Source organism: Podarcis vaucheri, assembly GCF_965113315.1.
Source record: "Podarcis vaucheri genome assembly, chromosome: 4".
Lineage (NCBI taxonomy): Eukaryota > Metazoa > Chordata > Lepidosauria > Squamata > Lacertidae > Podarcis > Podarcis vaucheri.
This window is the reverse complement of record NC_138762.1, coordinates 6,564,574-6,581,630: the sequence shown is the minus strand read 5'-3', so window position 1 is coordinate 6,581,630 and position 17,057 is coordinate 6,564,574. Positions and strand designations below refer to the sequence as shown.

Genomic DNA, 17,057 nt, shown 5'->3' with positions numbered 1-17,057 from the left:
TATCTGAAGCAAGATACACTTGTTTCAGTGTATCTGAAGAAGTTGGTCTCTAAGGTGCTACTGGACATTTTTATTTATTTTCTATTTCGACTGTGTCAGACCAACACGGCTACCCACCTGAATCCAAAACATGATGTTTTTGTACGCACTTGGAACCAGATATTGCCCAGCCCTTTCCATCCCCACATCCCGGGTTCTGAGCCTTCGTCCCTTGGGGGTTCCCCAGCTCAATAATCCTACTGTTCCTCTGCATGGAGCCAAGACTGCCATGTTTCCGTGGACAGAGCTGGGAAGCTATACTAACCCAGGCAGAGCAGAAGTACCAGTTTTGCATTGCCCTCATACCTGCCTCTCGTTCCTTTTGCAGATGGCGTCGTGCTGGTCGATCCAGAATACTTAAAAGAAAGGAAAGGTAACTCCGGTGTTTATGTGTGTGTGGGGTACCTCAGGCTTTGGGGCTGGATGTGGCCCTCCAGACCTCTCTGTCTGGCCCTTGGGAACCTCCCCAGGTCAGGACCCCTTCCCAGGCCCTGCCTTCTCTCCTATAGCCGCACCCCTCACGGTCCTTGCCCCACAACCTCCGAAAAGGCTTTTGACTGGCTAGAATGGGCCCTTGAATGGTGAGAGTGCCTCTTTGCTTGTCTGGATGGAAAGGTGGGTGAGGGGAGGGGTAGGAAACTCTGACCTGCGCCTGGAATGTAGCCTATCCTGCAAAGGTGAGTTTTGCGCCAGTTGCCTGCTTTATTATTTTAGCATTTACTTATTGCCCAATTTTCCTCCAAGGAGCTCAGTGTGGTGTACGTGGTTCTCCTGCTCCTCACAACAGCCCTGCGAGGTTGGTTAGCCCGAGTGACTGGCCCAAGATCACCTTGTGAGCATCATGGCCAAGTTGGGAGTTGAACCCCCGTCTCCCAGGTCCTAGTCCAGACCTTTAACCACTACACTACCTGACTTTTGCCTCTGGCTTTGCACACACCTGGCAAAGCCGCCTCTGGAAAGCTTCCCTCTGCTCTCTTGTACTTGCAAAGGCTTTCTTGTTCATTTCTTGTGTACATGGTGTTCCTCCCATCCTCACAACCACCCTGCGATGTAGGGCAGGCTGAGAGGCAGCGCTCCGTGGCCAAACGGGAATTCAAACCCTGGCACTCTAACTACTAGACCAGGGCCAGGGCCTTCTCAGTGATGGCTCTGACCTGGTGGAATGCTCTGTCCCATGAGACCAGGGCCCTGCAGGATTTCACTTCCTTCCGCAGGGCCTGTAAGACAGAGCGATTCCGCCTGGCTTTCAATTTGAACGTCGCCTGATCTTTTATTCCCCTTCCTTCCCTGCCCCTTCCCTTTTTATGAAGATTATCCGCTCTGGGATCCCACAGCTAATTCTCCCCTGGTCTCCTCGCTGGCCCAAATAGGACTAATTTAGCCAGCTAGCCCTGGGGATCATCTAATGTTTATTGGATGGATTTCCCCCCTGAATTGATTTTGAATTCTGAATTTATTGACATTCACATTTTATACTGTATTTTATGCTGCTTTTTGTTGCATCAATTAAGTGTGTTAAATTTATTGTGAGCCCGGTTTTTTGAACTGGGAAGGGTGGGGTATAAATTAAATAAATAAATAAATAAATAAATAAATAACAACACCACAATGCCTCTTGGCGATGTCTGATGACTCCAAGAGCTGGGCTGTTGGCGGCTGCCCCATTTCGCATTCTGCGGTTGTGCTGCGTCACTCGAAAGCCGCCTTGGGGTTCGGAGGTCAGTGCGGAAACACGATGAGTCCGACACAACCCCTGGGCGCAGGTGGGAAACGGGGGCCACTTCCGGCCCTCCGTATTGTCCTCTGTGCACACATGCCTTCCTCTCTTCCCCGCTTGCAGTTTTCGTGACCCTCACGTGCGCCTTCCGCTACGGCCGCGAGGACCTGGACGTCCTGGGCTTGACCTTCCGCAAGGACCTCTTTGTCGCCAACATCCAAGCCTTCCCTCCGGTCACTGAGGAGAAGAAGCCTCTGACGCGGCTCCAGGAACGGCTGATTAAGAAGCTCGGTGAGCAGGCCTACCCTTTTACCTTCGAGGTACGGATCCTTCTTTCTCCCCCCTACCTTTAGCTCTCTCCCCCCCAGCCCTCCTTCGCCAGTCGCCCCACCCCAGGCGACATTTGCACCTCGCCGACAAAAAATTCTCACAATTGGGCAGCTGCTCCAGTTTCACAGCAGATGATCCAGTTACTCCTCTTCCTCTTCCCGAAATCGCCCACGTGAGAAAATTTCTGGCCACCCAAGAGCCACGCTTCCTGCTGGGCGGGACGGGTAAAAGGGGGTTGGGCTAGATGACCCTCGGGACCCCTTCCAACTAGACAGTTCTAGGATTCTGTGAAAAGGGCACCCTTCTGTATGCGGTGCATTGTTAGCCTGTGGAACTCTCTGCCACTGGAGGCAGTGAAAAGCATGGTGGCAGGTGGCTGGCAGGAAAGCCAAGGGACCCCCCCAGGAGTTTAGCCCTGATCCAGAGTTTCTCACGTTTCGGAGCTGTGCCATTTCTTGCTTTTGACTACTTATGCTATGCTGCAATGATGTCTTTTTTCCATGATGCTTTGAACTATATAGAAAGGCAGCATATGAATAAAAATATGTATGTAGAGTTAAACTATGGAACTCTCTGCCACTGGAAGAAGCGATGGCCAGATACCTAGGGGACTTTAAAAGAGGATTGGACAATTCATAGAGGAGAACAGGGCTATCTTATGATGGCTACTAGCCAGGGTAGCTTGGCTTTGGCTCCACGTCGGAGACAGCAATGGTTCTGAATGCCAATGGCTGGAAACCATAGAAGGGGAGAGGGCTCTTGAGTTCGAATCCTGCTTGTGGGTTTCGCTTTGAGCCACCTGGTTGGCTGCTGTGAGAGTGGGCTGCTCGACTAGATGGACCCTTAAAAAGGTAAAGGGACCCCTAATCATTAGGTCGAGTCGCGGACGACTCTGGGGTTGCGGCGCTCATCTCGCTTTACTGGCCGAGGGAGCCGGCGTACAGCTTCCGGGTCATGTGGCCAGCATGACTAAGCCGCTTCTGGCGAACCAGAGCAGCGCACAGAAACGCCGTTTCCCTTCCCGCCGGAGTGGTACCTATTTATCTACTTGCACTTTGATGTGCTTTCGAACTGCTAGGTGGGCAGGAGCAGGGACCGAGCAACGGGAGCTCAACCTGTCGCAGGGATTCGAACTGCCGACCTTCTGATCAGCAAGTCCTAGGCTCTGTGGTTTAACCCACAGCGCCACCCGCGTCCCTAGACGGACCCTTAATGAAATGTGAATACACACATAGACTTTGGCATTGTTGGTCAGCCTGGTGACGCTGTCCCTTACGCGGGACATTTTTCCCGTTCCAGATCCTTCCCAACCTTCCCTGCTCCGTGACGTTGCAGCCGGGACCCGAAGACACAGGAAAGGTAAAAAAAGAAAGAAAATGAAATAAGGAGAGGAGTGGGGAAAGGGTGCTGACGACAGCCCTGGTGAATTGGGGCAGTTTCAAGACATTGAAGGCACCGGACGCTTCTTTTCTTCATGCTGCCTTTCCCCAACCTGGTGCCCTCCGCGTGTGTTGGGCTTCAGCTCCCATCAGCCTCTGCAAACTTGCTCGACAAACAGGGATCATGGGAGTTGTAGTCCAATGAACCAGGTTGGGGGAAGCTGCCTTAATGCGTTGTTTTGGGAGCTCTCTCAGCAGGCTTTTGTTTCTTTCAGTGTGTTCCTTTAAGAGACCACAGTTGACAACAGCGCCGTCTGCTGGCCATTAATTTCAGTGCCATGCAATGTACTTCAGTCCACTTAAGGGTTGTACAGTTCAACATTACATGTCTTTCGGCGCCAGGTGAAAATATTCCTCTTTACACAGGCTTTCGGGCATTAAAAATAATCTTTGGCCTATTAAATGTAGGGGGCATGTTATTATGATTTTATTATGTTGTGTATGTCTTTAATGTTGTACACTGCCCTGTGAACTTTGGACAAAGGGTGGAATAATCATCATGATAAATAATAATAATTAGAATAATAGTGTGTTGGCTCCAAGGACCATCAAGGCATTTTTCTTTTTGAGGCCTTTTCCTAAGGCCAACAGGTCAAGATAAGGGGAAGCAGAACTTCCAACTGGTTTAGGGTTTATTACTTATTTGTTTCATATGACTTATACACCGCTTGGTTATAGGAACAATCCTCAAAGCTGTTTACAAAAAGATGAAGTGGTAAAACCGAGAAGAATTTAAAACCGTACCTTTTTAAAAAGTACAACAATTTAAAATGCCAAAGCAGATTGAAGTTCACATCAAGAGTCTCAGCATCTGGGTGGTTGTTGTTGTTTAGTCGTGTCCAACTCTTCGTGACCCCCTGGACCAGAGCACGCCAGGCCCTCCTGCCTTCCGCTGCCTCCCGCAGTTTGGTCAAACTCATGCTGGTAGCTTTGAGAACACTGTCCCACCACCTCGTCCTCTGTCGTCCCCTTCTCCTTGTGCCCTCCATCTTTCCCAGCATCAGGGTCTTTTCCAGGGAGTCTTCTCTTTTCATGAGGTGCCCAAAGTATTGGAGCCTCAGCTTCACGATCTGTCCTTCCAGTGAGCACTCAGGGCTGATTTCCTTCAGAATGGAGAGGTTTGATCTTCTTGCAGTCCATGGGACTCTCAAGAGTCTCCTCCAGCACCAGAATTCAAAAGCATCTGTGTAGAAAAGAATTTTTTGAGCAGGCACCGAAAAGAGTACATCAATAAGCAGGGAGTTCCAAAGTGAAGATGAGCAGAGGTGCTCCCCTTGGTTTCTCCACTGCCCTCAGAAGTGTGGCAAAAGGTGGCCTGGGACAGGGCTTTCTCTATGGTGGCCCCCAAATTGTGGAACTCCCTCCTCACCAAGGCTCGCCTGGCACCTTCCTTGCGAAGCTTCTGCCCTTTTATTTCGTGTGGCCTGACTCCTCGCAATCTGCCAAGGATGCTTTAGTTGCTCTTTCTGCATTATGGAGGGGGGTTGGACTAGATGTCCTTTGGGTTCCCTTCCAACTCTATATCTCAGTGATTCTTTGGCTTAATCTGTTCTTGCTTTTGTTCCAAACTGCTTCTGTCTGCCATCGTTCTTGACGCTGCTTCTGCTTCCTTCTCTTCCCTCCTAGGCTTGCGGTGTTGACTATGAAGTGAAAGCTTTCTGTGCAGAGAGTCTGGAGGAGAAGATCCACAAAAGGTGGGTGCAGCGACTCTCCGGGTTTTGCAAAGGTAAAGGGACCCCTGACCATCAGGTCCAGTCGTGGACGGCTCTGGGGTTGCAGCGCTCATCTCGCTTTACTGGCCGAGGGAGCCGGCATACAGCTTCTGGGTCATGTGGCCAGAATGACTGAGCCGCTTCTGGAAAACCAGAGCAGTGCACGGAAACAGAGTTTACCTTCCCGCTGGAGTGGTACCTATTTATCTACTTGCACTTTGACATGCTTTCGAACTGCCAAGTGGGCAGGAGCAGGGACAGAGTAACGGGAGCTCACCCCATTGCAGGGATTCGAACCACCAGCCTTCTGATCGGCAAGCCCTAGGCTCTGTGGTACCTTGGTTCTCAAACTTAATCCGTTCCAAAACCAAAGCGTTCCAAAACCAAGGCGCGCTTTCCCTTAGAAAGTCATGCAAAATGGATTAATCCATTCCAGACTTTTAAAAACAACCCCCAAAACAGCAATTTAACATGAATTTTACTATCTAATGAGACCATTGATCCATAAAATGAAGGCAATAAACAATGTACTGTGCTATGAAATAAAGAAGACAGTACTGTAGATGATAAAAATATAAATTATTTTTTTCCCTTCCCTGCACTGATGATAGTCATTGTTTGGATGGGGGGCTTTTATCCATTTCTGCAGTCATGCAATTAATCAATCAGTAGCTGAACTGGGTTCCACACAGTCACAAATCAACTAAAAAAGCCTCAGAAACAAAAATGCAAAACAAATAGCAAAAACAAAAGTGCCAAACTTAATCCGTTCCGGGAGTCTGTTTGACTTCCGAAACGTTCCAAAACCAAGGCGCAGCTTCTGACTGGTGCAGGCACTCCAGAAACAATAGCTGACATCCGCATTGGACATTCAGCATCCAAAAAATGTTCGAAAACTGGAACACTCACTTCTGGGTTTTTGGCGTTTGGGAACCAAGGTATTTGAGAACCAAGGTACCGCTGTATTGTTATTCCTTCATTGCAGGGGCTTGGTTTACCCTCTTTCTTCCCTTATTTCCCTTCTGCAATTCCCCCTTGCTCTTAACATTTTAAAACTTAAGTAAAAAATTGTTATTGTTTAGTCGTATTCGACTCTCCGTAACCCCATGAACCAGAGCATGCCTTGGAAACTCTCACTTTCTTCTCAAAGCTTCTCCTTTTTTTATGTCCATGGAGTTTTCTCGGCAAAATACCGGAGTGGTTTGCCAGTTCCTTCTCCAGGTGGATCACATTTATTTTTTATTTTTTTTATAATATTGTATTAGGTTTTATCAATAAGGAGATTCAAAAGAATACAAAAACAGAAAAATACAAAATACAAACAAACAAAATACAAAAATACAAACATTAAACACAAAAAAGACAGGAAAAAAAGGGGGGGAAAGAAGCACATAAAAAAGAAAAGAAAACTCCCTCTTTTTAAATTTCTCTTTAGTTAACTTATTTTCCTGACTTCCTCACGCCTCCCTTTTTTGTATCCCTTTTCTTAAAATTTAGTTCAGCAAATTCATATCCAATTTAACTTATCTATTATCAATCCCATCTTACATTTTACCTTGGTGCTAGAACCCCATCAGTTCATTTCAACGTCATCAGCATTCAAAATTTTTACAATGTTTCTGTAATTTTAAGTTTTAAATTTCCTCCAATCTTCCTCCACGAGCTCTTCTCCCTGATCTCGAATTCTGCCAGTCATTTCCGCCATTTCCATATAGTTCCAGGTGGATCACATTTAGTCTAAACTCTCGGCTATGACCTGTCCGTCTTGGGTGGCCCTGCACGGCATGGCTCACAGCTTCTTGGGGTTATTCAAGCCCCTTCGCCACGACAAGGCAGGGATCCACGAAGGGGAAGTAAAAATTACGCAGGGACAAAACAGCAGCTCGCAGTTCCTTCTGGCCTGGGGTGGGCGGTTGTGGCATTTGAGCCATCGTGAAGCTGTTCCGTTCTGCAGCGCAGATGCCTCTGTAATAAACGAAAATCTGCCCTTATTCCCTTATGGGGGACACAAGAGCCCTTATAGAGTCCTTTGCAGGTTCTCCATCGGGCGGAGAAAATAACAGAGGCCAATCAGAGAATATTGAGAAGCAAAGCAGCTCGTAAGCCTCATCTTTATTGAACTGTTGCAACAGGGTGCTCCCCTCACACGCAGGAGAAGGAGGACCCAGAACAAAGGTGTGTCCGCCCTTATATGGACATTTTAAATCATTGCCCGCCCTGGAGTCCAAGACCATCCCCAGAAACATCATACCTACATCACAGAAAGGGCGGTCTACAGCAGAAATCTGAGTGCATTGTTTACCTCCTGTCTGGCAGGTTACCTGTTAATGCTCACTTGATTGGATACCCTGGGGAGCCTGGCCAGTCTTTTGTAATGACAAATACTTAGTTCCTGGGCCAGGTCACAGGCTCACCCTATTCATACACAGACATACCCTTAAGACAGGATTTGTGAAGGAAAAGACAATGGGGAGGCTTTTCCATTTTCCTTGACCTTGCAGAGAAAACATTTGGTCAGTTTGGGAGTCAAAATGGTTTCAGGGCTGTTTTCCTGAGCTTCTTCAGATGTGTGGTTTATAAATTGATGTACATGTTTGCACGGTACATTTATGAACATTTATTATATATATATATATACAAGACCTTAATTATTTTTATTTCACCACCCTAACCCCTCAATGTCCGCTCTCCCGCACCCCTGCAGGAACTCGGTGCGCTTGGTGATCCGCAAAGTCCAGTATGCGCCGGAGCGGCCAGGGCCACAGCCGATGGCCGAGACCACCCGGCAGTTCCTCATGTCGGACAAGCCCCTGCACTTGGAAGCTTCCCTGGACAAAGAGGTACAGTATCTTGCAGGCCCTCCTTTTGTGCCCGTTGTCTAGAATCCGCCAGGCGGCTCTTGCTGTCTTCCCTTCCGGGATTGGGTTGTGATTTGGGCCAAATCCTGACTCCACTCAGAGGCTGCCTGCTTGTTTAGGGCGCACTCTTCGGGGACAGCCTCGCCCAGGGCCACATTTAGGTTTGATGAGGCCCTAAGCTACCGAAGGTAATGGTTTCCCAAACTTGAACATCCAGCTGTTTTGGACTACAAATCCCATCACTGGTCCTGATAGCTAGGGACGATGGGAGTTGTAGTCCGGTCGCTGTTTTTTGTGTTGAATATATGCTATATGGTAACTTATGGACCTAATAGGTATCTAAAGCCATTTGCACATAACAAAGTATGCATTTTATCAAAGGAATTGTTGAACTGAAATACAATTAAGAAGAAGTGTATTAATAGTGAAATCATTATTAAGCTCTAACTTAAAATGATTTCTGATTCATAACAAACTTAATAATGGAAACACATAGGCATTTGGCAATAACAAAAGTTCCCTTAGAAACACAGTTTACAGAGACTCACAGCCTCGTCTCTAGAAACTTGCTATAACATGAAATAATAATAGGAGTAAATATATGATGCAAACTACTAATAATGATAAATAGCAGAATGTAGGCACCCTATATATAGAAAAGAGCAAAGCAGTGATATTTTAGGGATCAAGCGGGGCTCATGACTTACACCATAGGAGCCTACACAACACAAAACACTGTTGCTGTATGTAGGTTTGTTTGTTTTTTATCTTATATTCTGGAAAAGTACATCGAGGTTTTTTTCCTTTAATTTTTTCGGGGCCCCCTAAGCTATATCTTGTTTAGCTTATACGTAAATCCGGCACTGGGCTGCCTGCTTGTACAGGGGACTCTCGGGGTCAGCCTCGCCCCATAGATCCTGGCCCTGCAATTGCACTTCTCAGGTGGGGAGCTGCTGATGGAGAACTGCGTGCCCCGGAGCTGTGCTTAGTTTGTACACAAAATGGGACTTTTAGTGTTGCTCCTTCAGCCCTCTGGAACAGTGTTAATTTAGAAAGCCCTGAACAACTTAGGGCCAGGGCACCGCAGAGATCACCTGAAGCCTTTTATTCCAGCTAGTTCACAGAGACCATCTGCAGCAGCCTTGTTGGTCATTCCCTGAGTTCGTAAGCCTTTAGTGTCTTTGGCCTAGCCCTGTGGAACTCTGTGCCACTGGAGATCCAGCAGGCAACTTCTGTGCCAACTTTTAAATCCCTGCTGAAAACTTTTCTGTTCCACCCGCCTTATGCAGGCAATTAAGAAGTCATCCTCCAAATAAAGAATGGGGAAAGTTTACAATCTTTTTTGGGGGGGGGGACTATTGTATACAATTACACACATTGGTAGGATTGACAGAAAACTTGTAGTAAAAATTTGAACTATGGATTGATAAAGGATTTATAAGAATAGGGCTATGAAACAGATGCAGAGGGGGAAATCATTATATTAGGATCCACAATATGGGGAGGGAAGTCAAAGGGGATTTTATGTTTTTATTTCGCTTAGAAAATGCAAAAATAAACTTTTTTAAAAGAGAGATTTCTCTTTAAAAAAGAAGAATACATACTTCACAGGGGTTAACTGATGTATTTCTATAACTTTGTAATTGTTTTTATTGTGTGGTTTTATGTTTAATTGTGTAACCTGCTTTGATCTATTTTTTATGACACAGCAGAATATAAGTTTTATAAATTTATAAAATGAGAGAGGTTTTTAATCAGGAGGTTGGATGGCTGTCTGTCTACGCCTTTTTTTGCAATCAAACAGTATATAAATTTTATGAAATGAAACAAATGAGTAAAACACACTTCATTAACTTCTGGCTGTGAGGCGGTTTATAAATCTGTTAAATGAATAAACTCCCTAGGCTATTATTTCCAAGAGTGAATTGCAAGGTGCATCTGCCAGAATTGTCAGATTGTGGGTGCCCTTTCCTAAAATCTCCTCCATGATGCCTTGTCTCTTGTGTTCTCTGTAGATTTACTATCACGGGGAGCCGATCAGCGTCAACGTTCACGTGACAAACAACACCAACAAGACGGTGAAGAAGATTAAAATCTCAGGTGAGCCTCGATGCCTGTTGGGCATCACTTACCTTGTGGGGGGCGGTCAAAGGAGCAACCAGGCAAAGGAGAGGTGGCTTGAGTTTTTGGGGCTGCCCCCTGTGACTTGGTTCCAGCCCCAGTATACCTGAAGGAGTGTCTCCACCCCCATCGTTCGGCCCGGACACTGAGGTCAAGTGCCGAGGGCCTTCTGGTGGTTCCCTCCCTGCAAGAAGTGAGGTTACAGGGAACCAGGCAGAGGGCCTTCTCGGTGGTGGCACCTGCCCTGTGGAACGCCCTCCCATTAGATGTCAAAGAGAAGAACAACTACCTGACTTTTAGAAGGCATCTGAAGGCAGCCCTGTTCAGGGAAGCTTTTAATGTTTGATGCATTACTATATTTTAATATGTTGTTGGAAGCCGCCCAGAGTGGCTGGGGAAGCCCAGCCAGATGGGCGGGGTAATAATAATAATAATAATAATAATAATAATAATAATAGTAAAATACAGTGGTACCTTGAGTTACAAACGCCTCAGGTTACAAACACTTCATGTTAGAAACTCCACTAACCTGGAAGACTTACCTCGAGTTGAGGTAACTTTTCCCCAGGATGAGAACGGAAATCGTGTGCTGGCAAAAGCACGCCTTTAGTTAAGAACTGTTTCAGGTTAAGAACGGACCTCCGGAATGAATTACAGTGGTGCCTCGCAAGACGAAAATAATCCGTTCTGTGATTCTCTTCGTCTAGCGGTTTTTTCGTCTTGCGAAGCAAGCCCATTGACGGATTAGCGGATTAGCGTTGTTAGCGGCTTTTAGGGGCTTATCTGCTGATCTGATCAGCTGATAAGCGGCTTAGCGGCTTAGAAAAAGGGGGGGAGGGAAAACCAGCAGGAACTCGCAAGACATTGTCGTCTTGCGAAGCAAGCCCATAGGAAATTCGTTTTGCGAAGCACCTCCAAAACGGAAAACTCTTTCGTCTAGCGAGTTTTCCGTCTTGCGAGGCATTCGTCTTGCGGGGCACCACTGTAAGTTCAAAACTACAGGTACCACTGTAACAATAATAATAATAATAATTAAAAGCATTATTCAGAACAGTGGTTTGCACACCCCACTAAGGAAGATAATAACACAATAAAATTCAAAACCACTGATCTAATGTCCTCTCTCTCTCTCTTTTTCTTTCCTTCCTTTCGTTTGCAGTTCGCCAATACGCAGACATCTGCCTCTTCAACACAGCCCAGTACAAATGCCCCGTCGCAGTGGAAGAGGCAGAGTGAGTATTGTTGTATTCTTCTCTCCATCCACGTGGGCACCGTGTATCAGGCAGGACTCTGCCCACAAAGGGCTTACAGTCTGAAAACGCCCTAGCCAACATGTCCAGGAAGGAGAGGGGTTGTGATTTAGCAGCGTCTCGAGGGCACCAGGTTGGGGAAGGTTGGCCTGGAGCCTGAGAGGCAAAAGTCACCAGAGGGTTGAATGTGAGGAAGCCAAGCTTGCTTTGATTTTGTTATGAACTGAGGCAAGGACTTGGGTGCTCAGCTGTTGGGGGTCAGGTCACCATCTTGTAATGTCTCTTCCTCTGAGTATATGGGAATTTGGGGAAAGTTCATGTGCAAAATGACCACATCTGCATCATGCATTGAAAGCATAACCGTACTGTTTTAAATCGTCATGTCTTCCCACAATGAATCCTGAGGGCTGTAGCTGGCCAGGGGTGCTGGGAGTTGCTAGAAGGCCTCTTTTCTCCTCACAGAGCCACAATTCCCAGAATCCCCTGGGAAGAAGGATTGAGTGCAGAACTGCTCTGAAAGGGAGCGCTTCACACTGCAACACTTCGTTGCAGCGCTAGTATAAACGGATTAAAATTTCAGGTCTCCAAGTGCCAGGACTTATGTAGGCAAAACGACAACATCCAGGTACAAGATTTCAGGGCTCTGAGGTTTGTAGAAATACCAAAGAACACCCCCCCACACCAAAACCTTAGGAAAAACCCTTGAAGTGAGACCCCCCTTCCCGCCCCCCAAAAACACAGCCCAGTGGGGAATTAACCACACACCGTGGTAGCAGAATGCCAGCCGGCCATTTGGGGGGCAAACAGAATACTTAACGGTTGAGGAAGGGGAAGCAGAAGGGAGTGGAATACTTGGGAGACAGCACTGCACGCTGCAACATTTTGTTGCAGTTCCCTCTTACTGTGACCGAGCTTCCTGCTGGGAAACATGGCTGGCAGGAAGCTGCAGCAGCGATGTGCAGCCGAAGTTTGAACCCCCTGCACCTTGTTCTCTTTCTCTCCCCCCCCATAATCTTTATTTCCAGTTACATACTCCACATACACATAATGTGTTGCGTTTTAAATTTATACTTGCTCCTAAGCGCTGACTTCCCTCCTTCCTTCCTTCTGGTTTTTTATATCACATATAATTTTACCACATTATTTTCATCTATTTTGTAGATTGTAATTCATTTTCCATGTTTGTCCATAGTATATCCATAAACAAACAAATCCTCCAGTTTATATAATTCTTGTTGTCCATCTGTATTCATTTACAACTACTGTTAGTTACCGTATTTTCCGCTCTATAAGATGCACTTTCCCCCTCCCTAAAAAGTAAGGGGAAATGTGTGTGCTTCTTATGGAGCGAATGCAGGCTGCGCAGCTATCCCTGAAGCCAGGAGAGCAAGAGGCATCGGTGTGCAGCAATCCCTCTTGCTGTTCTGACTTCGCTTTGCTGGAGAGGCGCTGCGCAGAGAGGGAGAGAATATTTTTTTTCTTGCTCTCCTCCTCTAAAACTAGGTGCTTCTTATGGTCGGGTGCGTCTTATACAGTGGTGCCTCGCAAGACAAAAAGAATACGTTCTGTGATTCTCTTCGTCTAGCAGTTTTTTCGTCTTGTGAAGCAAGCCCATTGACGGATTAGCGGATTAGCGCTATTAGCGGCTTTTAGCGGCTTATCTGCTGATCGGATCAGCTGATAAGCGGCTTAGCGGCTTAAAAAAAGAGGGGGTAAAGGGAAAAAACCCAGCAGGAACTCGCAAGACATTTTCGTCTTGCGAAGCAAGCCCATAGGAAATTCGTTTTGCGAAGCACCTCCAAAACGGAAAACTCTTTTGTCTAGCGGGTTTTCCGTCTTGCGAGGCATTCGTCTTGCGGGGCACCACTGTAGAGCAAAAAATGCTGTATATTCATCTCCTTAGACATTTTGCTTTGTGCCTTGCTCTCTTTCACCGATCTGTGGTTTTATCCCCGTCTCCAGCGACGTGGTGGCTCCCAGCTCCACCTTCTGCAAAGTCTACACGTTGACCCCGTTCCTCGCCAACAACCGGGAGAAGCGTGGCCTCGCTCTGGACGGGAAGCTCAAGCACGAAGACACCAACCTGGCCTCCAGCACACTGTGAGGTTTTTTCCTACCTACCAGCAGTTGGGGGAGGAGGAGGAGGAGGAGGCAGCCGGTTTCCCTTGCTGAGCAAACTGCGGGTGGAGTTTGGTGTTTTCTGTTTTCGTGTAGCACCCAGAGCTAAGCAGTTAAGAAGGAGAGGCTGCAGGATCAGGCCAGTAACCCAGCTATACCCGAGAGGCGAGGTCCATGTCCGGTCCGTGGTCAAAGGTGCAACATGGAGGCAATCCGTAGTAGCTGAAGCTGGGTGCAGGGCAGGGAGTTGGGTGAAGTCAGGAACAAGCTTGCAAGCAGGGAGCCAGGGCAGGTCAGGAGCTCAGGCAGGAACTAGCAACCAACAATGTTGCTCCCACAACTTGGGACTGGGGCTGGCCGGCTTTTATCTGCCCCGAGGCACAGGGCGGCCCAGTCCACAGGTGACTCGCCTCTCCTGGCCTGGAGGCGAGCACTCCTCCTGCGGGAACTTAGTTCCTTCTGCCTCTCTGCCCTGAGCCTCTGCAGCTCAGGAGAGGCTGGAGAGTTACCGGACCCAGAGGCAACCTCAGCTTTCTCTGACAGGGCTGAGAGTGGAGCACCTGCAGGGAAAGGGTCCTCCATCACCTCAGGAGCCAGAGCAGACTCAGCTGGTGCCTGCACCTGAGGATCCAGCACAGGTGAGGACCCTTCAGGCTCAAGCCCCAGCCCCGGCTCAGCTGGATCTGGAGGCGGGGATTCATGTGCAGGCTGGGATTCCTCAGGTTCAGCCTCCGAGTCCGAATCCCAGGCCATCACATCTTGATTGCAATTTTCTTTCAAGATCATATCCAATATGTTTTCGATCCATCGTCATGGGGCCCCTAAAAGCTGCGGGGCCCTCAGGTCGCTTGCCTGCTCTGCCTATTTGCTAATCTGGCACTGGGAAATGCTCGTTAGAAAAGACCGCCCCGGAGGAACGTTGTACAAAGCTCACACGGGGGTTTCGAACGCGGCAATAATAAATAAATAAATAAATAAATTTTTATTTATACCCCGCCCTTCCCGGTTCAGAAAACCGGGCTCAGGGCAGTCAACGACAAATTTAAAACACTTAATTGTAAAAGCAGCGTAAAATACAGTATAAAAACATGAATAACAATAAAATTCAAATTTCAGAAATCAATTTGGGGGAAATCCATCTAATAAGCGTTAAGATAGTCACCAGGGCTAGCTGGCTGAATTGGTCCTACTTGGGCCATTGAGGAGGCCAGGGGAGAATTAGCTGTGGGATCCCAGAGTGGGGAATCTTCATAAAAAGGGGAGGGGGAGGGAAGGAAGGGGAATAAAAGATCAGACTAAGTTCAAATTGAAAGCCAGGCGGAATAGCTCTGTCTTACAGGCCCAACGGAAGGAGGTTAAATCCTGCAGGGCCCTGGTCTCATGGGACAGAGCATTCCACCAGGTCGGAGCCATCACTGAGAAGGCCCTGGCCCTGCTGGAGGATAGTCTGACTTCCTTAGGGCCCTGGGACCTCTAAACTATGGTTATTCATGGACCTTAAGGTCCTCTGTGGGGCAGACCAGGAGAGGCGGTCCCGTAGATACAAGGGCCCTAAGCCACAAACGATCGCTTTGACTCCATGCTCTTTTGCACACTCTCACTCCCCCAGGTTGAGAGACGGCGCCAACAAGGAGGTCTTGGGCATCATTGTCTCCTACAAAGTGAAAGTGAAGCTGGTGGTCTCTCGGGGCGGGTGAGTGCTACTCAGTTCTGCAAAGTGCCATAATGCCTTCTTTCCACTTTGAGGGATTTGGGGAGCGCTCCGAATCGCTCCTCTAGGTCCCTCTTCCCTGGAGTCCACAGTCACCGGCAGCAGCCCTAGAGACAGCCACCTAAGGATGCCCCATTGAACTTGAGGGGCCGGCATCTAAATAACGGCTGCATGATGGACCGGGGAATTCCGACCCGGCAATTCCGCATGCTCCCATGTGCCGATGAGCCGCCAAGCCAGTTGGAGAACCCCGCCCCCTTGCGTCATGCCCCACGCCACCCCAGTGACCCCCTCTGTCTTGGTGGTGGCACCAGGAGATCTGTGCCCCGAGGCTCCGCAAACCGGAGGCTCCGGAACGGTGTGGGGTTGTTGAGCTTGCACGCAAATCCCAGTCCCCTTGACTGTGCCGCTGTGATTGTTGCAACCTCTAACCAATTCTCTCCATCTCCTTTGATAACACCAGCCTGCTGGGAGACCTTGCCTCCAGGTAACGCCCTCAGACTCCGCCTGCTGCGGCTGACCGTGGCCCCCACCCCACCCCAGCATGCTTGGGGGGACCACCCCTCCCACTTTTCTCATCTTCCGCTCGCCATCTTTTTCTCCTTTTTATTTTGCCATCTCCGTCATTTCTCTTCCTCCATCGGAAGTTTTCGTTTTGCACTTGGACCCCTCCAAGCTGGCACATCGGACCAGCCTCAATACCCCACCCCGTACCCCTCCAGATCCTGGTTCTCTAGTCCAGGGGCCGGCAAATTTTTTTAGCTGCGGGCCGGTCCACTGTCCCTCAGACCTTGTGGTGGGCGGGTGGGGAGACGGAAGAAGAGGCGACAGGGGCAAGTGGTCAGCCCCAGTCGCTGCGCTTAGCTTCCCAGGGGCTGCCACCGCCACCGCCTCTGCTGCTTCTCGTGAGTAGGCAGAGAAAGCTCGTCCGCTCTGCTCTCTGGCCCACAGGTGCACTCGGGCAGCGGAGGGGAGTTGAGGGGCGCGAAAGGGCTTGTTCTGGAGAGGGGCTGCTTAAAATGGCGCTTAGCCAGCTTAGCCCAGCCTCCTTCCTCCTCCATCTTGCAAAATATGAGTCAGAAATATCAGAAGCAACACAATGGCCAGAAATAGTAACAATGTGAAAAACTTAATGGAATAATTCAAAACATCAAAACTAACAAACCAAAGTCTCTGGAAGTCCTAAAATGATTCACGGGGCCAGACTTTACCCGGCGGAAAGCAAGCTGTGAAGCTTTGTATAATCAGCAAATGTCCAATTCTGATGTCCCAACTCTGAACTCTGCAGAACGGACAGTCCGCAGGGTGGATCCTGAAGGCCATTGGGCCTGATCCAGCCCGCGGGCCTTAGTTTGCCGGTCCCTGCTCTAGTGCAACCCCCTTCAGTGGAGGAATCTGGGAGCCCCTATGTGACAGGTGGCCATCTGAGCACTTAGGAAGCTCCAAGGAAGGAGAATTCACCACCTCTCAGGGGAGTCGGTTGCGCCATTGGAAAAACCTCCCACCCCATGGCTCTGCTGGAGGTACCTCCACAGATTCTGCAGCTGCGCCGTCGCCATGTGCTAGCTTGTAATGCAATCCTGTAGCTCTTGGAATTATAGAGTTGGAAGGGACCACCAGCCGCCATGTAGTCCACCCCTTGCAGTTGAGGAATCACAACTAAAGCATCCAGGGCAGATGTCCAGCCAGCCCCCCCTCTGGGGAAAAAACCCTCCACTGTCTTCCAAGGGAGTCCATTCCATGGTCGAAGAGCCCTCCCCAC

At 48.6% G+C, this 17,057-nt stretch overlaps 1 protein-coding gene across 3 annotated transcripts in view; it reads left to right on the top strand.

The window, feature by feature from the left end:
- Positions 1-17,057, top strand: part of ARRB1 (arrestin beta 1) — a 129,500-nt gene that overhangs the window by 103,562 nt on the left and 8,881 nt on the right. For 2 of the 3 annotated variants that reach the window (XM_082219425.1, XM_082219423.1), the window contains exons 4-13: positions 368-412; positions 1,880-2,076; positions 3,386-3,445; positions 5,152-5,219; positions 7,942-8,077; positions 10,111-10,195; positions 11,376-11,448; positions 13,429-13,566; positions 15,194-15,277; positions 15,759-15,782. In XM_082219425.1, coding sequence (XP_082075551.1) covers positions 368-412; positions 1,880-2,076; positions 3,386-3,445; positions 5,152-5,219; positions 7,942-8,077; positions 10,111-10,195; positions 11,376-11,448; positions 13,429-13,566; positions 15,194-15,277; positions 15,759-15,782 — 910 coding nt within the window. The remainder of the gene's footprint in view (positions 1-367; positions 413-1,879; positions 2,077-3,385; positions 3,446-5,151; positions 5,220-7,941; positions 8,078-10,110; positions 10,196-11,375; positions 11,449-13,428; positions 13,567-15,193; positions 15,278-15,758; positions 15,783-17,057) is intronic. The other variant, XM_082219424.1, reaches the window with a different exon arrangement.